Raw genomic sequence first — 22,360 nt, 5'->3', positions numbered from 1 at the left:
TACATTTTAAATAAAGTCACCGTCACATAGTAACATATTGGAAGCAATTATGGAATGATTCAAAAGCGGAGAAACGAAAACTAATTTATCGTCATTACACTAAGATTAAAGCCTGTTTAGATGCTTTTAAAATTAAAACTTTAAAAATATAAATTGAAATAAAGAACAGGCTCCAATCTTAGTTACAACTTTTTTTAACCTAAACCTATAAAATTTACTTAAAACTAAAAAAAAATCTACATACACTACATTACATTACAGATGTTACGTGCTAAAGAATCACACATAAATAATTTCCTTTCACGTCAATACGCAAAACAATCTCATATGTTGATGCAAAATTCCCATTTAAATATTTTAAAAAACACAGTTTTATATAAAACAAGTAATAATAAACACATTTAACAATAACAACTAGGTCACGGCATCCGTTTATATTTAAAACAGTTAATATTCTGTGGAAGTTCACAGACAATATAATAAAATGTGACTTTACATTTTTAAAACGTCATGTCAAATGCGCTCAGCCAACTTACATTAGTTCGACTTTAAATATTTTTATATTCGAGATATAGTCACGTTTTCATTTTCACGTTAATGACGAGTATAATATCAAGTGTCATGGGATGTCACGTTCAAAAGCTATGCTATGTCATGGCTATACAAATCAGTCTATCTTCTACGGCACTCTAGCACCTTGAGATTTCCAAACTTATAAATTTCAATAAACTATCTTAATTTAAATGTTAGTATAATTTACAAGGTGCCGATTACGTCATAATAAGCCTTTAAGAGCGGAATATCGTTACAAAATTTTAATCTCTTATTTGAAAATCCGTGCGTGAAATAATTAAAAAAAAAAATTATACGTTGTTACTTACAAAATGCGTCGAGTTACAAAAATGAGAATTTTTGATGTTACAACTCTAAGGCATATTAACAATTATTTTCATACGGCAACACCGATTAATCGATGTATAGAACCTCGTTTAACTATATATAGGCTTCGGTCGCACCTTTGTTTGTCTGTGGTATGTCGTTTGGCGACAGCGCAGCGCGGTCCGACCAATCCGAGTGAGGAGATTGCGTGAGGGGTGTTTGGGGGGAGGGGGTTGACCAATGGTCAGGAGATTCCGGGGAGGGGGTCGGGAAAGTATCTCCCATTCCCCAACTGCCGTATAGACCTGGAAAAAAACATTACCATTAATATTTCATAATCACATTTTTTTATCAATCGTATTGACATACCAATGTTATGTATGTGTCAATTTTGTACTAATTCAATAATAGCGTATGTCAGCCTAAATTTTAGTTTACGTAACTCTATAAATTAGTATATAGGAAAGTTGTTTCATTTCGAATTTATAACGCAAATCATTGTTAAGTACGTAGACACGTCAATTTCTGGTTTACCAAAATTTAATAAGAAACAACGTAACTTCAACAAATCATAAAGTTATTTTCATAAAAAATAATCCAAAAACAAGTAAGATCTCCAGGAGGATTCGGGGTGTGGTTGGCAACTCTTGCGATGCTTTTGGTGTTCAAAGTATTTATAGCCTACGGCAATCGCTTACCATCAGGTGAGCTGTACGCTTGTGTGCCGACCGAGTTGAATATAAAATAGAACACAGCTCGATAGACGATAACTGAGTGCCCAGTGCGAGTTTTGTTCACAGAAACGCGTTTATACGTGAAGATTATATTGTATGGGAATTTAAGCAGTACAGCCTAGACGATAAAAAATAGAATACGATACAATAGATACAGAGTCATCTAGCGGCAAACGCGAGAACTAGATTGTAATGCTTATTCCGTCATTCCTAATTACGAATTTCCTATACAAAATGAAGTTAAAATTTACACCCGTTATTCCGAGGCGGATTAAACAAAACTCGCACTAGGCGCTCTGTACGGTAACAGTACCGGTACAGTAGCGTCACGGTAGCGGTACAGTAGCGGTATGATAGCAGCACGGTCGATATAACATCGACCCGACTGTAATAGCTGTAATGGTATAGTGGTAGCACAGCATCGGTACGGTATCGGCACAGTAGCGGTATGATAGCAGCACGGTATCGACATAACATCGACCCGACTGTAATAGCTGTTAGCGATATAGTGGACGCACAGCCGCGGTACGGTATCGGTACAGTAGCGGTATGATAGCAGCACGGTACCGACACAGCAGCGATCCGACTGTAATAGCTGTAATGGTATAGTGGTAGCACAGCATCGGTACGGTATCGGCACAGCAGCGGCATGCCAGCAGCACGACACCGGTGCGATAGCGGTACAGCAGCTGCGCGGCAGGGCACTGACCGGACATGAGGTTGGTGATGGCGGGGTGCTGCGCGCCGTGCACCTGCCCCAGCGCCGCCGCGTGCGAGTACACCGCCTGCAGCTGCGCGTCGCGCGGCCCGTTCGACGCTGGCGAGTACGGGGCATTCGTTACTTTTATATCACATTACATACATTTCGACTGTCCCTACGTACAGTATCGAAACTGAAAATTTTCTATTTTTTTGATTACATGAAAAAACTATCTATTTATATATATATGTATATATTATTGTATTATTAGATTGAAGGATCTAATTTGTTTTTAATTTTCTGTTTTGCCTTTTGATAACCCTACTCTTTTTATTTTAAAACTCCTCTACCCCAAGGTTGTCTGGACGAAATCGCTTACCTAGCGATAAGACCGCCTTTGTGCATTATATTAATAATAATAATAATAATAAAGTATATTTCTTCTTCTTCTTCTTCTTCTACTTTTTATGTATATTTTCAAAGAAAAAAGGATAAAATACACATAAAATCACATTTTTCATGAGCCTATACTCAATATCGATACTTAACAAATCATTCAGCGTAAAAAATGTAAAGTGCCTTTTTTCAATTTCGATATTATACGTAGGAACAGTCGATTTGTCGTAAACAGTACTCGCCCGGTGTTCGAAATTCGAACATAAATTATTTAAATTATAAGTTTGAACATTATTAAGTTCCGTGTTAAAGATTACACTATCTGTAATTATAAAAGTTAGTAGTTTTTTTTTAAATAATTTATAAAAAAAATATTAGCATTCTGCACTCCTCTATATAAACTGTGCGATTTTTTTTTGCATATCTTTAAAATAAACTAAAATCAAATCTTTAATGTGCCAGTTAGCTTTATTTTTTATCATGAAATAATTTATAGTTGCCTCCTAAGCTAAGCTCTTGTACCGTAATTTTTATTAGAAGGTCACCGAAGGTGTGATTTAAGGTTAAGAAAGGGAAAGGCATCCAAAACGGTAAAAATCCCGCTGATATTCTATGGGTGAACCCCAAGATACATCAAAAAATTGAAAAAAAAAAAATTTTTTTTTCTTAAAACATAAAATTCTCTCGTACGATGTAACCACACGGAATCAGAAGTCCAACCCACACTGATTACATTAGTACAGTTACGTCACTGCGTATAGTTTTGTGTTAATGTGCAGTAATAATACAAATTAAAAAAATAAATTGAAAAAAAGAACAGACTCCAATCTTAGTTACAACTTTTTAAATAATACAAATGGTACTCACTGAGGTGCGACAGCGCTGAGTAGGCGACAGCGTCGAGGTGGTGGTGTCGGAGCGCCGCCATGTGCGCCGGAGACGTCGGCAGCGACGGCCGCGACTTGCCCGGAGACGGGGAGCCTAAACCCAGGCAAATTGTCATTAATAACAAGTAAACAGTAACATCTTATATCAGCAAGTTCCAACACACGTTCAAATCACAAGTATATGTGTAGTTAGTTGTCGATAGTTAGCAGCAGCTATGTGCTTAGTATGGTTAAAAATTTAAAAAAAAATAAAAATTTAAATAATGTTATAATTTTTTTTAACCTATGCTCTATAGCATGAAAACAATCGAGTTTGTGGTAATACTTTAAAAGTAAAAATGGTATTTTTTTATATTTAAGGGACAGTTTACATATAAAATGTTCAATGTCATTTTTTCTAAGGCTTCTAATGAAAGCAAGCACATTAAATTCGTATTTCCTTTAAGCAAAAAATACGTGAAGCAAAATACTTCATAATAATATAATCATATTAGTTCTTTAACTAAAAAAATGTATACGTTACCTATATAGGCATGCGGCGACGTCGTCTGGTTGCTGTGAGTGGGCGAGTGGTTGGAGTAGGGCGGCGACAGAGAGGAGCCCAGCGCCCCGCCGCCGTACTGCATCGCCTGGCCCGTCTGAGGACAGAGACAGGTATATAGCACGTGCGTATGATAGAGTGAGATAGCGGTATTGTATTAAAGCTTTGATTATATTGGATCGTAGACAGTACCATATATTTGTTTCCACCTGATAGTAACATGACGATACCTTATTGAAACTGTAGTACTACTGTATCCTATTCATCTGTTTCAATAATTGAAGAATAAGATTCCTTGAATATAACTGAGTATGAATTTTTTTTTTCAATTATTTCTTTTCATTGTCTACTTATACGTATTTTGTTAAAAAAATCGCATGCGCCTTAGACCACACGACTGAAGTAAAACTTCTTTAATTACCCCTACAGTAACATACGAAACGTAACTCTCTCTCTATCTTCACTAACTTATATCTCCATATCAATTTCCGATCGCCCCGCCCGATCACACTTTTCGTAACGCTCTCGTCTCGCATTCAACAGCTTACTTCCCAAGTCGAGCGTGCGTAAAGAAGTTATACTTCAAAAAACTATATGTTATGATATGTATAAGATATGTATAAGCTATTTATATATACTCTAAATATAAAAATGAATCGCAAAATGTGTTGCTAAGCGCAAAACTCGAGAACGGTTGAACCGATTTCGCTAATTCTTTTTTTAACATATTCCTTGAAGTACGAGGATGGTTCTTACGGAGAGAAAAATTCTAAAAAAAAAAATTTAAACTTCCTGAAAAAGTCTAAAAACAACACTTTTCTATACTCCTATACAAAAGATTTGTGATAATACTTAAAAGTCAATTTGAACTTTAATACCATACGATAAAGTTTGTGTTAGGCGATACGAAGTTCGCCGGGTCAGCTAGTACTCTATAATTTTTGACGTTAAATTTTCTTTTCAAATTTATTTCGATACATTAAATTTTTATTAGTGGTGTAGCAAATATATTATCTGTTACTTTATAAAATGTATGTTAATATATGTATGTTGTGTTCGTACAAATGTATGACGCTACGTGTACACACCTTGACGCAGTCGTCATAGCTGGGCGGCTGCTTGTGCTGCACGAACTGCTCCACGGGCGGGTACTGCGCCATCGCGTTCGAGTACAGCGACGTCGCGTCGTACGGGGACGGCAGGTCCTGCACAACGTTTATCCATATATTAATACGTTAAGCTAAAACTTTGCACCACTTTTTACAAAAATTGGCACAATTTGAGTTTATATAGAGAAGCAGTGCAGAATGCTAATATTTTTTTAAAAATTATGCATTAAAAATACATGAAGTCAATAAAAAAAAACATTACACACACCAATATGTATATGACACACACAGGCATATATGCTCTTTTGTTTATTATTGTAGAAGTATAGTCTTTGACAACAGAAGAACTTATATATTGTTTTCTAATGTTGACGCGAATTTTACTCATTTAAGGAAACAACTTTTTTCGGATTTTATCGCGGTTTATTATTAACTTTTGATTCTCGACGTTTCGGATACTTTACAGCAACCCCCCCGTGACCATGGTTGACCGTAAACCGCGATAAAATCCGAAAAAAGTTGTTTCATTAAAAGAAGAACTTATAATTTAAATTAATTAGGGTCGAATTTCGATCGGTTGCGGATTCGATCCCGCACATGACAAACATTTGTATTGATCAAACAGATGTTTGCCGTGGTCTGGATGTTTGTGCAGTCCTTGTGGGTCTCCCCATCGTACCTTGGAGAGCACCATCGGTCCCGGTTGTTATCGTGTACACCTGATAGCGATCGTACTCATAGTATGTAATATATCCTCCAACCCGCATTAGAGCAGCGTGGTGGATTAAGCTCTTATACTTCTCCTACATGTGGAAAGAGGCCTATGCCTAGCAGTGGAATATTACAGGCTGAAGCGTAGTAATTGGAACACTGGCATTTATATCGAACAGCGATCGAATCACTTTACTGTTATTATATGTTACTTAAAAAGAAATCATGTTTGTTATATATTTGTGTTATGTAAACCGTATACTAAAAGTATTAATACAATTTCAATAGCTAGTGAAACATTTTTAAATGATTCGAATTAAATCTTTTCCACATATAGACACAATGTTTGAGGAAATTTTAAAATTCGAAAATATAATTTTCTTATTTTAAGAGCATTTTTGTCGTTTAGCGTAATCGATGGTCGTTGAAAATGTATAAGAATGTTACCTGTAAATTTTGTAGCGGTGATTCAACGGGACTGAGGCTGAATCCCAAGCTCTCCACACTCTGTGGCACTTCTTGCGCCACTTTCTTATTGTTCTTTTTTACACTTGGTTTCCTGTTCACAATCACAACAAATTAGTAAGATTGTGGAAATTAATTGTGTACTATTGTAGGCAGTTGTGACTATTTGGGAATTTATCCAGACAGCCAAATGTTCGATCAATTTTCTGATCATTAAATACAAACTTTTATAAACTTAATAAATATAAAACGTATAAAATAAAATTGTTGCCCATAGTTATACAGATTAAAATAATATTACATAAGTGACATTAGAAGTGACATTACATACATCAAACACATTAAAACTTACAAAATATAATGTTGACAGTAATGTGAATGGGCAATAGAAAGTGGCTCAATTTCAGCTGACACAGAACCAAACTCCTGAGCAGCGCTGTTTTTCAGCCACTGCTTACTCCCTGTGATACTAGGTGGCAGCTGGCAATGTGGTGGTTGCCGTCCAATTCTGTACTTACATACATTCTGTACTTACATACTAATATTTACTTTAATCAGTATATAAAGTTAAGAATAAATAGCCATACCGTCTGATCTGCGAAGCCTGCATGTTTGTCTCGTAGGTCTCCTGCGGACTGTCGGGGCCGGGCTTTGCGCGGGGCTTCTTGGGCTTGCCCTTGCTGGCCGTGATCACCGTCGGCTGGCTGATGAGCTGCGGGTGCGGCGTGGGAGACGCTGTGGGACAGACTGCAGCTCAGGATTTGTATAAACTATACATGAATAAATAATAATACACAGAAGTTCTACACATATTCTTCTGATTAAGAAAATAACTTGATACAAGTATCGTTAATATTTAAAAGTGTTGTATATGTGACAAAATTACTGTTTCAGTCTATCGTTATAAGTTTAGAGCATCTCAAGTAGGTTGCTTAATCCTCGATGCCAATTTCTAATTTTCAAATAAAATAAAAACAAATTAACTTCATTCAAGCTGACTTTTAAAAACACATTTTAATATTAGTCGAATGTCTTGAATTACATTGTGGAATCATCCTTTTAATAATAGTTAAATGTCCGGTACGAAAATCAATTTTACTGCCGTATCAAGTCATACATTTTGTTGTTACCACTATATCTATCGTCATTTTATCTTCAAAAACTTTAAAACTCTCCACATCTCTCTTAAGACAATAGATTTTATTAGTTTCTCTTTACATGCAGTAGATATTAGTGTGTGTATATTTTACGAATTTTTGGTGTCCCTATTAATAGCAATCTTCTAGAAACTTCTTACCTTTCAATTAGGTATAAGCTTACAATAACGAATTTTTGGTCTCCCTATTAATAGCAATCTTACCATAACGAATTTTTGGTCTCCCCATTAACAAAAGCGAATTAAGGATATATTGAACTCACTCATAAGATGGTGGTGTTGTGGAGGACGCGGGCAATGTTCGTCCAGCAGTCGAACGATGTCGTCGTGCATGCGCTCCTGAGCCACGTCGCGCGGCAGACGGTCCATGTGGTCCGTTATCTCTCTATTCGCCATCGCGTCTAGCAATGCCTTGCAAGCTCCATATGAGCCTTCTCTTGCACCCAAGAATAGGGGCGTTTCGTCCTAAGTACGTTAGAAAGATATGTAATGAGTGAGTTAAAAAAAAAAACAGATCAAATGTCTTGTTTAAGTTTTAAATTTATTTTTTATGTTTGAACTGCAAGACTAAGGGAAGTTATCCAAAACTCGATAAAATTAGTTAGCCTTTCTAAGATATATTTTTATAATTATTCTCATACTGTATACAGTATTAATTAATGGGTGCTTTTTAAACTTAACTGAGCTCTTAACAATTACAAAAAAGGGAAAACCTAGATATAAAAATGAATATCGGAAAAAAATTAGGAAACAATTGTAGAACTCCCAACAAAATAGACTGTTACATACCTTGTCATCCTGTGCATCCCTGTTGGCGCCGTGAACGAGCAATACGTTGACTGCATCAACATTGTTGACGGCCGCGGCCCAGTGTAGCGCGGTCTTACCGCTATTGTCTGCTGCGTTGATATCTGCGTCTGCGTTTATCAAATCTTCCACCATGCCCTCAATAGCCAGCCTAAAGAGCAATAAAAAAATTGAATGCGTTTCTAATGGACATTCAATAATTATATATTACAATATGGCCTGTGCCGTTTTTAGAAGTAGAGTATGAAGATGCGAGTGTGAACTATCAAAGCAAAAATAAATACTTTATACACTGAATGATGTGAATAAGCACAAGAGAGAACATTAATTTAAGACTACACGAGGAAAATTGTATTACAAATTCAACCCAACATAAGAAAATAATAATTACCTTGCTGCTAATATGAGCGGAGTGGTACCATCGTGCATCCTAGCGTTAAGGTTGGTAGCTCTGTTCCGTAGAAGGATCTGGAAGACTCCCATCGCGTCGGCTGCGACGGCCGAATGTAATGGCGTTCTTCCCGTATTGTCTTGCGAGTTGGCGTCCGCGCCCGCATCTAGGAGGCGCTTGGCTGCGTCGGCACGCGCGTATCTGTTGACATTTTAAAATGTTTTTTTTTTTTATATCACTTCGGCAAACAAGCGTACGGCTCTCCTGATGGTAAGCGATTACCGTAGCCTATAGACACCTGCAACACCAGAAGCATCGCAAGCGCGTTGCCGACCCAATCCCCTCTGCTCTGGTCACCTTACTTACCAACAGGAACACAATACTGCTTGAAAGCAGTATTATTTAGCTGTGATCTTCTGTAAGGTCGAGGTACTACCCCAGTCGGGCTGCTCCATATTTTGAGTAGGAAATTCCTGCTGTGCCCTACCTTAGTTAAAGTTAGTTACCTAAGTTAATTTGATTAAATTTAGACTTTTCCTTGAGATCAATCTTCAATGTAAGTGTATGAACTTAGGTTATCTTTATTTGGTTCTTAAGTAACTCTACACATCTATGCACTGGCATACAGTTTGAATTTTTAGACAATAAAGCAGCAATTGTAATTCAAACAACGTCGTGTTTTTATCAACAATTATAAAAGATAATATCTTCCATCGAATTAATTTAAGTTTCTAAATATATTCTCAGGCCATGAAATCGTCTTGATTAAAAATAAGATATTATTAGTTAATATTTACCTGGCGGCAAGATGTAAGCTAGTTTCCCCGGTCTTGTCCATGGCGGCGTTGAGTTGTGCTCCCTGCGCCACCAGCTCCGATATAATATGCGCTGTCTGCTCATCTTCCACGTCAGATCCGGTGTCTAAGCCGCCGCCTCTAATAGCAGCCACCATCAGCGGTGTCATGCCAAGAGGCCCTCTGGCGTTCACATCTAGTTGAGCGTCGTGCTGTAATAAATCATATTTTATTACTTTTCCAAGTTATTTTGTATAAAAATAAATTTATTAATTTATTCATTGTAATTTTATTTTAAAATTTATGGTCATTGGGTATAGGTAGTCATCTGCAGAAATTTTTAATTTTGCTACTTTGATAATATAACATTAAAGCAATACTTACGATAGCAGGCGGGGTCATCATGCTAGGTGGTACTCTGATATCCGCCGCATCCAAATGCTGTTGCGTCCAAACTCTTGGTTCGTGACTAGCTTCTTCGTAATCAGTGATCGCAGTATGGTCAGACGCATAGCCACCTGGTACTCCATTAGAATCTCCTGGACCACGGGGTCTCTTAGCTCTTGGAGGCGCAGAACCATCATCATCATCGTCAGACCAATGAGGAGGACCCATATGACCATTATTAATATCGACGTCGATACAGCCCATAGACCCCTTATTAAGATTTCTCATTTCCTGTCCATCAGGGCCTCTTCGTCTTGAGCGACGGTGTGTGGAAGAATTGTTTCGAATAAATCCTTCAGGGAACCAAGTAATACCCGCAGCTCGCTTCCTTTGGGCCGTCACGAGTACGCCAATTAAAAGGCCGGCTAATAAAACTAAGATCACTCCGATAAAAACATATTTGAAATTAGTAGGTGGCTCTTCCGGAGGATTTACTCCTTTAACTTGGTAAATAGGAAAGTCTGGTGATAACGAATGCTTCGCTGCAGTGGCTGCTAGGAAATCCGCAGCTTCACGAGCCGAAAAGAAGCACTCTGATCCGGACGTCGTTGTACACTTCCTGTTGTCAATCTCTAAATAAACTTGAACTCCGGATTGTCCTCTTTCCGTGTAAACTATATGGTGTTTCTTGCCAAATTCTGTATCCTGTAAACCTACGTCTGCAGTACCTTTCCAAGGGATCACCATATCATTACCTAAGTGATCCTTTTTTATCAAAACCGTAGTTCGCAGCTGATGGCCGAGATCTCGCAAGAAAGCTACAGAATTTTCTTTGAATGTCCTCATATCCATAAGCAAAATAACTGACATAACACCTTCAGCTAGATCTGGCGGCTCATTTTCACAATCAAGCCCGTCCCAGTTACATTCTGCGTTGTTACATCCGTAATCACAATGTCCATTGGCGTAGTGCTTTTGACAATATGCATCGTAGACTGGGTTACATTTCTGCAACGATTTCTCGCAATCCCTTCCATCAAACATGCAGGCTTGAGTGTTGCATACTTCGTTACATTCGCCGTTCATGAAGACTTCCCAACACTTAATTGGGGCTGTACAGTTTGCCCAAGGATTAATACCAAGAGAACAGTCGTTTCCGTCGAAATCACACGCATAAGTATTACATTCGTCATCGCAATGGTGATCGCCTTGTTTTTCTTTGCAACCTAACTTTACACACTGTTCTCTTTGGAATGCCAAATCTAACTCTAAAGCTGTCAGTCCGGGGTTTTTGCCGTACAGACCAGAGATGGGACTTCCGTACCCACCTCTGGCGTGAGGGTCATGAATATCGCAGTTTTTGCCGGTCCATTGTCTCGGACAATAGCAAAGGTAGTCGCCTGGTTTGTCTATGCAACGTGCTTCGGGGTGTTTACATGGATTACTGAGACACTCATTCATCGAATCGATTTCACAATTGGTACCAGATAATCCTGACGGACAATCGCAGACATAGTCACCGATCTCAGAAGTTTGACAATAACCGCCGTTTTGGCAAGGATTTGAGTCACATGCATAGCCTGAGTATTCACAGTTCTTTCCATAAAATCCTTCATTGCACAAACATTCATGTCCACCTTGGATCGCCGTGCAAATACCGCCGTTTTGACAGGGCGAGTTCGCACAGAAATTAACCTTCGCGTCGCAATGTCTACCCATGTACCCAGGTTTACAATTACAATCGTAATCATTGATTAACTGTACGCAGTCCTGTGTACCAGGATTCGAACACGGGTTCGACAAGCACTCGTTGATATCACCTTCGCACCTGGGTCCTACGAAACCAGGAGGACATTTGCATTCAAAGCCGCCGACTTTGTCGATACAGGTACCGTTATTGTGACAAGCATCGTGTTTGCAATCGTTAACGTTGATCTCGCAAATCTTTCCAAGTGTACCGAACGGGCATGAGCATGAGAAATTGTTTATGAGATCGTGACATGTTCCGCCGTTCTGACACGGATTCGGCAGGCAATCGTTTACGTTCAACTCGCAGTTTTGTCCTTGGAATCCTTTAGCGCATTGACACTGATACGTTCCGACTAGATCTTTGCATACTGCTCCGTTTTGGCAGGGTGCGGAGTCACACTCGTTGATCTCCTTCTGACAGTAGGAGCCGGTGTAGCCGTCGAGGCAGTGGCAGCGGTGTGAGTTGCCGATATCTTCACAGGATCCGTTATTACACAATTGCTTCAATTTGACACCTGGAAAACAAACGCGTAATTCATCATACAAGTTACGAAAGCAAAAGCTTAACATCGTCTTACGCGCGTCATTTAAGAGACGAAAAGTTCGGCAAAAGTCCATCAACAAATAATGGTATTTTATCGCACAACTTACGAAGGTAAAAGCTAAATACCGTTTACGCACTTTTAAAGAGATTTGACATTTAACGTAAAATCATTACATCATCATCATTACAGCCTATACAGTCCACTGCTGGACATAGGCCTCCATAAGTTTACGCCAAAAATAACGTGAACTCGTGTGTTTTGCACATAGTCACCACGCTGGGCAGGCGGGTTGGTGACCGTAGTACTGGTTCTGTCGCACCGAAGACGCTGCTGCCCGTCTTCGGCCTGTGTATTTCAAAGCCAGCAGTTGGATGGTTATCCCGCCACCGGTCGGCTTTTTTAATTCTAAGGTGGTAGTGGAACTGTGTTATCCCTTAGTCGCCAATTGAAATACAAAATGTAAAATAATTAGAATCTTCGAAAATCAGTTCAAACTTCTTTTATTTAGTTGGATACGGTACAACATTTTAAATAATAAAGTATTTAAGTAAGTCTTTCCAGTGTGTACGAACCTTTTCGGATGCTCGCGTCCTTGCAGGAGACCATCTCGACGTCGCACAGCTTGCCGGACCAGCCGGGCGCGCACGTGCACGTGTACTGCGGGCCCTTCTGCGAGCACGTCGCGCCGTTCTCGCACGGGTTGTTCTCGCACCTGTACCGGGTAATGTTGAATTGCTGTATTTCTGTCACATTCAGCCTAAAACATCCCACTGTTGGGCATAAGTATCTTTAGGTAGGAGAAGGATTGGAGCTTAATCCACCACGCTGCGCGATAAGCTACTCGATCGCTATTAAGTATTTATGATAATAACAGGGACCAACAGCTTAAAGTGCTCTCCGAGGCACGGTGGGGAGATCCACAAGGACAGACATCAAAACCGAAAATAAATATATATATAGAATAAAGATACTATTACATCCATCCCGAGCGGGAATCGAACCCGCAAACCGTCGGCGTTTTAAGCGACCACTCGGACCACTACACCAGAGCGGTCGTTGTGTATTTCTTTGTTATCTAGAAAATATATGAAAATATGGTCTTCTAATTTAAATCCAAATATTGTATTATTATTAAAGTCACACACCTATTATTTTTCGAAGTGAGGTTAAAGACATTTATTTTTTTATTTTTAAACCTTAAGAGTAATTTCGAAGTCAAAGAAAGATGGATTTATTTGACCTATAATAGCGATACTTTTTCAATAAAAATTATATCAATACTTTTTACACTGAGATACAAAATTTCAATTTTCGATAATATTTTTAGTGTCTCACCATTCCACGAGGGCTTCACAGTGCTTGCCAGTATAGCCGTATGGACAGTGACAAGTGTAGTAAGTCACGTGGTCATGGCAAGTCGCTCCGTTGTCGCAGGGAGAACTATCGCACATGTTTATACGGAACTGACAATTTGATCCAGTGTACCTGAGGACAAATAGAAAATATAGATTTGGCCTTTTTACCCAATTTATACGAAAAAGCCATTTTTTATTACTATTATTATAAATATTTTTAGCACTGTCTAAAATTTGTGTCCATACACATCAATAGAAAAATATAATATTTTAAAATCTCATGTCACGATGTTTGTCGTCGCATTCCTCCGAAACAAAACGACCATATATAGGTTAGTATAATAATAATATCTAAAATAATATTTTATACTACTTGGTGAATAACGTATTCTTATCCAGACTATAATGATAAGACAGAACAACGTTTGCTGGTTCAGCTTGTATACTATACAATTAAAATTTGAATTTTCGTTAATAAGTTTTATAGAAATAAATGTAACTCACCCAGGCGGACATGAGCAGTTGTAAGAATTAATTCCGTCGATACAAGTGCCTCCGTTCATACAACTTGATTCAGTGCAGTCTTCGTCGTTTGTCTGACAGTTGATTCCGGAGAAGCCGAGCGGGCAAGTACACGTATAGGACGCCACATACTGAAATAGAAGAAAAAAAAATATAAATAGTTACCTAACTTTTAGATGGTATTAAAGTTTAAAGAGGACCTATTAGTATTGAGAAATTTTTCACTTTTTGACTTAATAAAAAAATAATAGAAATTAAATAATATTTTTATTTTATTAAAGTACCTTGTTAGTCATTGAATTCCGTTTACAATCAATACATGACTACACAAAGTAGAAATCATGCACATGAGATGATATAGACTGATTTCATGTCAAAAAGAGTTACGATTAATTTACGCATTTCTTCAAAGAATGGGTAGATAATTATGTATATATGTCAATGGTAATTTATTTATTTAATATTCGGAAAACCAACAGCACAAATAACAACACATATCAAATTGAACTAAACATTTGGCTAATGAAAGGTCTAACATATATTATATTAAATCTATGCTTATTTGATAAAGCTAACCTGATTACAAGTAGCGCCGTTCATACAAGGACGCGACTGGCACTCGTCGATGTCGACCTCGCAGTGCTTGCCCGCGAAGCCGCTGGCGCACACGCAGTTGTAGTCGCCGATACTGTCCAGACACGTCGCGCCGTTTTGGCAAGGGACTGGAAGAAAAATATTTATTAGTATTAAAGTATGTACATTTTTTGTCAATTTCAAAGATGATTGATGTTGCCAATGACATAGATAGTGTACATCTAATATATAAAATTCTCGTGTCATGGTGTTAAACATTGAACTCCTCCGAAACGGCTCGACCGATTTTAATAAAATTTTGTGGGCATATCGGGTAGGTCTGAGAATCGGCCAAAATGTATTTTTCATACCCCTAAGTTATAAGGGGGGGGGGGGGGGGTAAGCGGGTTAATAACATATATGGCAAAGAAACGTTTGCGGGGTCAGCTAGTAATTTAATGAAATTAAATATACGTAAATGTAAAGTTACTTATAAAGTGGAAATCAAAAACTTTTTCAAATTCACAGAAAGCAACCATCGTGCTTATCAGCTAGAAATGTCCATTTTTATCTTTTAACCCCTATCTTATATTGTAAGCGTTCGGATTGACGTAGAATCAATGTTGTTACCTTTACCTTTTATCATTATAGAACCAATTTGATACTTACATGAAGCACAGTCATCTGTGTTGATGGCACAGTCCTTTCCTTCGTATCCTCTCGCGCACAGACAGGCGTAAGAACCCTCGGTGTTGATACAGGTGGCCTCATTGTGACAAGGAGCGGTGACCGCGCACTCGTCTACGTCCCTCTCACACAACGCGCCCGTCCATCCCACGGGACACTGGCACGTGAATTCAGCGTATGACGCTTCGGCTATACAACGACCTCCGTGGCGACATCTGAAAAGTAATAATATATCATTAAATACGCCTGTAGTGTGTTATCGTCCTACAAATTACTCTATTGACAAGATTGTTTGCACACTACAAATTTAGCAAGTTCGAGTCAACCATCAGTAAGATACTCGTAGTTAGCAGATTAACGTCACCTTCTAGTTCAGATACTTCTTTAACGGTACCAGTCCACCGACTGGAAGGTTGAAATTAAGACCATAGATTCTGGTCAGTTAGTACAATTGGACAGTCTTATCGGTTGGAGAAACTGGTTAACAATTTAGACAGATTTAGACATTTTGATTGATTGCCTCTGGTCAGTCGGTAAAGATTGGGCTGACTGGTTGGGTAGGCTAATTGACAATTCAGACAGTCCTAGATATGATCACTTCTTGCATAGTCTGTGGTCAGTCTACTTACTGGTTGGGCAGGCAAGGGTCGAGCGTGTTCTCGCAGTTGCGTCCGGAGTGCGGTGGCGCGCACACGCAGCGGTATCCATTCACAAGGTCAATACACGAACCGCCGTGCAGGCACGGGTTGCCGGCACAGTCGTCGATATTTGTCTCGCAGTTTACTCCTGGGGGGAAGGGGGCAAAAATATAATTATCGTGTCTAAATATGGGGAGGGAGTGGTGGGTAAAGGCATAATCGTATTATGTAAACTTACGGGTACATAATAAATAAATAAGGTGATGTTGGTCTCACAATTCACACCGGGGACCGCAAGATATGAGTATTGTATCTAAGCATAGGATGGTGGTGGAGGGTGCAGGCATAACTACATTATCTAGCATATCTGGGACATAATAAATGAAATAAGTAAAGATTTGACTTGGTTCAATCCTCAAATATACTTAATTCTTGATGAAATCTATTCATATTTGTGAATGACGTTATCTTTGAGGGCTAATATAAGAATTTTGTTTATTACCTATGATAAGTTTCAAAATCAGAAATCAAGTATACCACTAGATAAGTGAAGCTGTTTAAAAGGCTTTTTTTAATAAAATTGTACTAACCAGTAAACCCTAGTACGCAGTCACACTTGTAAGCGTTCAACCGATCGTGGCAAGTACCGCCGTGCTGACAGGGATTGGAACTACACTCGTCGATTTCACGTTCACAGCGTTGACCTGCATCGATATAACAAAATATTATCATCATTCCACTATTTTATTAATTAGTTTTTAGGTTATTTTCAACACGTACCTCCATAACCAGGTAAACAATGGCAAATGAACTGGTTGACGCCGTCTTCGCAAGTTCCACCGTGTATGCAGGGATTCGATTCGCATTCGTTAACATTCGATAGACACCTAAAACATTAATTAACATTAATTTTTGAATAATTTTTATGACATAAAATTATTACATCCTTTTTTACAATAACTAAAAATTCAAATACATTAATGAACCTCATCGTTCCATAAGTTGCACAAATATTTAGATGTTGGTAATCTTGGTACACCAATTCTTAGTTGTTCATTGATATCTAAGGGCTGGGATGTATAGTACAATAAAATGTCTTAAATTTTGTCTTATCATAATAAATGAATTCAAAAAAGGGTTATACCACAAATTGTGCACATACCTAGCGTCGTAGTATCCTCTTGGACATTCACACCGGAAACCGTTGATACGATCAATACATTTTCCACCGTTGGCGCAGGGGTTGGACAAGCATTCGTTGATGTTGGTCTCGCAATGTTGGCCGGTGAAGCCGGGGATGCACTCGCAGGTGTACCTAAACCACATTTACATTAGATTGTGCCTTTGGTCTAAATTTGGACATGCGTATATGCAATATGAGAAAGAGTTCCAATCATGCTTTTTAAGACTTTCAAAATTTAAAGGTTAGTAGAGTTAACGTTGAGTAATTTTGGTATGTTCTAATCGGGACAATGTAAATCTTCAAACGTAAAAATTAAAGTTGAAACTGCGTTGTTAATATAAAAATCTACGTTTGTGGTGATGACAAATAATTTGTTGAAATTTCAGGAAAGGAGAACACAAAACTTTGTGCATGCACGCATCCAATACAACAATTTCGTAGTTAACAAAGCTATAATTAGATATGTAGATATATTTGTAGATATAATAAGAAGCAACACTATTTAGTCATGCTATAATACAAAAGCACTTACTCAAAATAATTGTTGCTGCGTGTGAAAGAGAAAAGATGGTGTTAAAAGAATAGATAATAAAAAAATTAGTGATAATATATAGAGCAACCAAAATTATCAAAATATTTAATCCTTCTAACCCATATTAGTGTTCTTACGTCCCAAAGCTAAGGATGTAGTGATATCTGTCTACATACCTGTTAATACCGTCGATGCAAGTGGCGCCATTCCTGCAAGGATTGGAGTAGCATTCATTGACATTGATTTCACAGTTGCGACCCGATGTCCCTGGCTTGCAGCGGCATTGGTATCCATCGATCAAATCCTCGCAATGACCTGGTGAAAAACACAGTTTTATTTGAAGAATTTGCTATAGACGTCCTATAAGAAGTTAAAAAAGTATAAATAATCCATCATAACAAAATGTATCTTAAAATCAATTAATTGTACTTGTAACAATGTGCTATTAAAATCAATAAAACTTGAAAATTGATCCAACTTCGCTCCAACAAAATACTTTCCAAACATCACCAACCTCCAAACTGGCAGGGATTGGACTCGCACTCGTTGATCTGAGTCTGACATACACGGCCAGTGTATCCCGGGTGACAGTTGCAAGTGAAACTGTTATCGCCGTCGATACATTCGCCTCTGTGACACGGTGCGGATAGACAGTCGTTGATGTTGGTCTCGCAGGACATTCCTGCAAACAATAAGAATCTCATTAGTGCTGTTGGAAAAACTTTGGCAGTAACTTTGCATTATCATAGAGCGACTCGTTGTTTAAGGGCAGGTAGAGGGCAAGCGGTCACGCGGTCGATCACCTACGCGTTGGACAGACCTCATCAAAGCTGCGACACAGACCTCCATAGTCCAGAGTTCTCGAGACGCTAAAAACCGCATCAAGTGGAGACGTATAGCGGAGGCTGCTTTAGCTAATGAATCGTCGTCAACCACGACCACTCTGTCAAGAGTGAACGACTGAGAAGAAGAAGATGAAGAAAAGAAACTTTGCAAATATAATAACACTAGAAGCAGACGTACAGTAACGTTCAAAACTCAATAGCGATATTTACGCTTCAGTCTGTAATATCCCACTACCGGGCATAGGCCTCTTTTCCAATGTAGGAGAAGGATCAGAGCTTAATCCACCACTCTGCTCCAATGCGGGTTGGCGGATATATTCCCTACTATGAGTAACGATCGCTATTAGGTGTACATGATAACAACCGGGACCGACGGCTTAACGTGCTCTCCGAGACACGGTGGGGAGACCCACAAGGGCTGCACAAACACCCAGACCACGGCAAACACCTGTATGGCCAATATAAATGTTTATCATGTGCGGGGATCGAACCCGCAACCGCCGCGTTGGCGCAACGGTCACAGCCATGGATTGTGCTGGTTGCGCAGCGATATTTACGTACAATTATATAGTTGAAGAAGTACCCAATTAATTGATACTACATGATTCTATAGAACACAAAACAAACTACACTATTGATATGTAGAACTGAAAAAATACTAAGCTTAAAGCACTTAGTTGTTATCTTGTTCACCAACATTGGTTCAAATATTTGAACAAACTCACCATTGTACCCAGGAGGACATTCACAAGTATAGCCAGCGATGGAGTCATGACACGTGCCACCGTTTCGACAAGGACTTGATGCGCAGTCGTCGATGTTGACCTGACAGCGAGCTCCAGTGAAACTATAACGGAATATTTGCGAATGTGATTTAATCAAATAATTATAAATTTTATATAAATACTAAGACGACACTAATGAAATCATATTTTCTATGTGTTATTGTTTTATTGGTTATATTTATTGCTGAAATTAAAAGACTTAATTGTTAATCGTTCAGTTGCAAAATTAATATCGACCCCAAAAGTTTAAGTGGAAGTTTTACATAAACACTGAAAATTTTCTAAGGATCGAATTCATTAGTGTAAACTAGATAATAATTTATTTTTAATGTAAGAAGTATTATGAAATAAAAAGATATTTTTGCAAATTAGCATCAATAGCAGTACAATTAATGTAACTCAAATAAAAATGAATATAAACCTTAATCGGTAACTTAACATAAAAATTTTAATGCACGCTTTTAAAGATAACATATATTTGTCTAACTTGTTTGTCAAACAGTTATGACTTATCAAATACGATCAAACCGAAGATAAAAGAAATGTGTCAAACATACTTTAAGTTCGGTTTTCGTTTTTATGTAAAGCAATCGTTTAAGTGATTTTGTTAACAAATATGATAAGAAATTTTCTTTTAAATTGACACTGTTTGACAAATGACAAACAAAGCAGTTTATTATCAACCATTTGAACACGTGTAATTTGACAAACAACGCTATCGTTTATACTGCTTTCCAGATTATCAAATTATTGATAGAAATGTAACAATTATGGAACAATTGTTATGAAAACTTACCCGATAACACAGGTACATCTAAACGCGTTGATCATGTCGTGGCAGACGCCGCCGTTCAGGCAAGGATTGTTGGCGCACTCGTCAATCTCGACCTCGCACTGTGTTCCCGTGAAACCTGGAAGATTAATTAGGATAAAAAGACGTTTGTATGATACAGTCTTTATATATGATAAATAACGTTAGAAAACCAAAGAATCAAATAAAACTTTTACTGATTTTTAACAAAACACAATTTTGGCAGCGTAAGTTTTTTTTAAATGTATTTTTTTTGTTATCTTCTATTATATTACATTTGGATTTTTTTTATTTAGAGGTTTTAACAGGTTAAACAATATTATAATAAAATAATATTCATGACCTATTCATCACGCAATTTCGCTTATCCGCGTGCGTTTTATAATGGCACTTCAGGTCAACAGTCCTAAAACTGCCAAGGAAAGCTTTTCTTTGTATATTTTGAATCCTATATTTAGAATTGCGATGACTACTACAAAAACCCTTTATATTTATATATCATCTATAACACATTTGATTTTCTAATATAATATTATATTTGTTACTGCGAAACTAATTTACTAGTCCATACAGTTGTAAATGTATGGACTAGTAAATTAGTTTCGCAGTTGTAAGTTTTGAAAACGATAAATTTTAATTATAACAATTTATCGCAAGTTTTGTTGCATAAATCCATTTAATTAAATGTCTTTGGGAAAATATTTTTTTACCACATATCAAATACATATATTAAAATAATATACGGTTTTTAAGTTCAACCGGCGGAACAGAGCAAAGTTCCCTACTATGTGCCAATTCACAACATAAATTACAAAACCATGCCTATATATTATAGTCTTTGGAACTGATTCTTGTAGCGTGTCGGTTTTCACTACTTTAATTAATAATTTAAGCCATTCCATTAAAATTCATACCGCGCTATTAATGTTTCATTTGTAACAACAAAACTAATTAAATATACAAAACTTTTACAAACCACATTACATTTTATGGTGTTTAAGTTAGTAAACATTATTTCTTATTTATGTAGAAACACATAAAAACATTTGAAAATCACATACATTGTACTATATAATGTTAAATAATTAAAATTACTTAGTTGGTAATATACTTTCATTTGACTGAGATTTTAATTTTAAAATAACAAATGAATGTATAAAATACAATATTTACTGTAAACAATCAACGACCGAGCCATTAAAGGGGACGCAACATTAACCAGAAGCATGGTTCATTTTAAACAATCTCATAAAACTTGATAAGTAATGGTCGGAGCAAAGTTAAGTTTTCGAGTGAATAGCGTTCTATGTTAATTAGTGGGACATTCTCTTAATTAGAATGTCGGCGTGAATGTGGGGGGACGTCCTACGAATCGAAATGTATGACACATTCGCGAGAAACACATTCTTGGTCATCGTAACAGTATTTTGAGGAATATATGACGAACAAAATGTTACGATTACCTTTTAAAGCCTATGAGTAAAACTCCTAAAAAGCCTAACGTGGCAATAGCAAAAATTTTTTATGTATTGTTTTCTAATGTTTACGCGAATTTCAATCATTATAATGAGACAACTTTTTTTCGGATTTATCAGACACTCTTAGTCCTCCCGTGACCATGGTAGCTGTAAATGTGTCGGAAATTTAAAAATCTTAATAAAACGCAATGAAATCCGAAAAAGTTGTTTCACTATTTTTTTTTATGTATTAATAAAATTAAATTCTGCTTAACATTTCAAGTTTTAATTTCTAAAGAATTACGTTTGCTAAGCAGTACTAATACATATCAAAGTTACATTTTTGGTAAGTACAATTGTTTACTCTTATTGCTATCTCTTTCGTTCTTCGTATGTGTGTGTCAATAGTAAAATTTTAGAAGTAGGGTAATTTTTACCCCATTTGAGTTACGTGTATTTTATAACCTACCTCTATACTCTATTTAGTAAGTGGTTTATAATTTCTTCAAACTACTTATTATTACCGTTATAAAACCAAATTATTTCAAAACTTTAGCAAATCTTTGAACCCATTATCTAGATCATTATGCTTTATGTAGTAATTCGAATTCTAATTCTAGCAATAAAATATTATGCAAGCGTTTGTATAGCTGACATGCCCTATTGAGCCTTTATCGTATCTACCAAAATGGTAGTTAAGGAGGGGAGGCTACGCCCAATG

At 37.3% G+C, this 22,360-nt stretch overlaps 1 protein-coding gene across 1 annotated transcript in view; it reads right to left on the bottom strand.

Moving 5' to 3' along the window:
• Window positions 1–993: 993 nt before the first annotated feature.
• Window positions 994–22,360, bottom strand: part of LOC123666223 (neurogenic locus Notch protein) — a 131,786-nt gene continuing 110,419 nt past the window's right edge. Inside the window, exons 9-33 of the mRNA XM_045600410.1 lie at window positions 20,168–20,282; window positions 19,312–19,433; window positions 18,256–18,423; window positions 17,918–18,056; window positions 17,189–17,341; window positions 16,807–16,913; window positions 16,617–16,730; window positions 16,018–16,174; window positions 15,371–15,603; window positions 14,705–14,850; window positions 14,111–14,259; window positions 13,587–13,736; window positions 12,824–12,963; window positions 9,955–12,221; window positions 9,574–9,782; window positions 8,777–8,977; window positions 8,368–8,536; window positions 7,842–8,043; window positions 7,010–7,157; window positions 6,405–6,516; window positions 5,226–5,342; window positions 4,120–4,234; window positions 3,577–3,690; window positions 2,323–2,430; window positions 994–1,184 (exon numbers count right to left, since the gene is read on the bottom strand). Coding sequence (XP_045456366.1) covers window positions 994–1,184; window positions 2,323–2,430; window positions 3,577–3,690; window positions 4,120–4,234; window positions 5,226–5,342; window positions 6,405–6,516; window positions 7,010–7,157; window positions 7,842–8,043; window positions 8,368–8,536; window positions 8,777–8,977; window positions 9,574–9,782; window positions 9,955–12,221; window positions 12,824–12,963; window positions 13,587–13,736; window positions 14,111–14,259; window positions 14,705–14,850; window positions 15,371–15,603; window positions 16,018–16,174; window positions 16,617–16,730; window positions 16,807–16,913; window positions 17,189–17,341; window positions 17,918–18,056; window positions 18,256–18,423; window positions 19,312–19,433; window positions 20,168–20,282 — 5,846 coding nt within the window. The remainder of the gene's footprint in view (window positions 1,185–2,322; window positions 2,431–3,576; window positions 3,691–4,119; window positions 4,235–5,225; window positions 5,343–6,404; window positions 6,517–7,009; window positions 7,158–7,841; window positions 8,044–8,367; window positions 8,537–8,776; window positions 8,978–9,573; window positions 9,783–9,954; window positions 12,222–12,823; window positions 12,964–13,586; window positions 13,737–14,110; window positions 14,260–14,704; window positions 14,851–15,370; window positions 15,604–16,017; window positions 16,175–16,616; window positions 16,731–16,806; window positions 16,914–17,188; window positions 17,342–17,917; window positions 18,057–18,255; window positions 18,424–19,311; window positions 19,434–20,167; window positions 20,283–22,360) is intronic.

This window comes from Melitaea cinxia, chromosome 2, assembly GCF_905220565.1.
Source record: "Melitaea cinxia chromosome 2, ilMelCinx1.1, whole genome shotgun sequence".
Classification (NCBI taxonomy): Eukaryota; Metazoa; Arthropoda; class Insecta; order Lepidoptera; family Nymphalidae; genus Melitaea; species Melitaea cinxia.
This window is presented reverse-complemented; position numbering and strand designations above follow the sequence as displayed.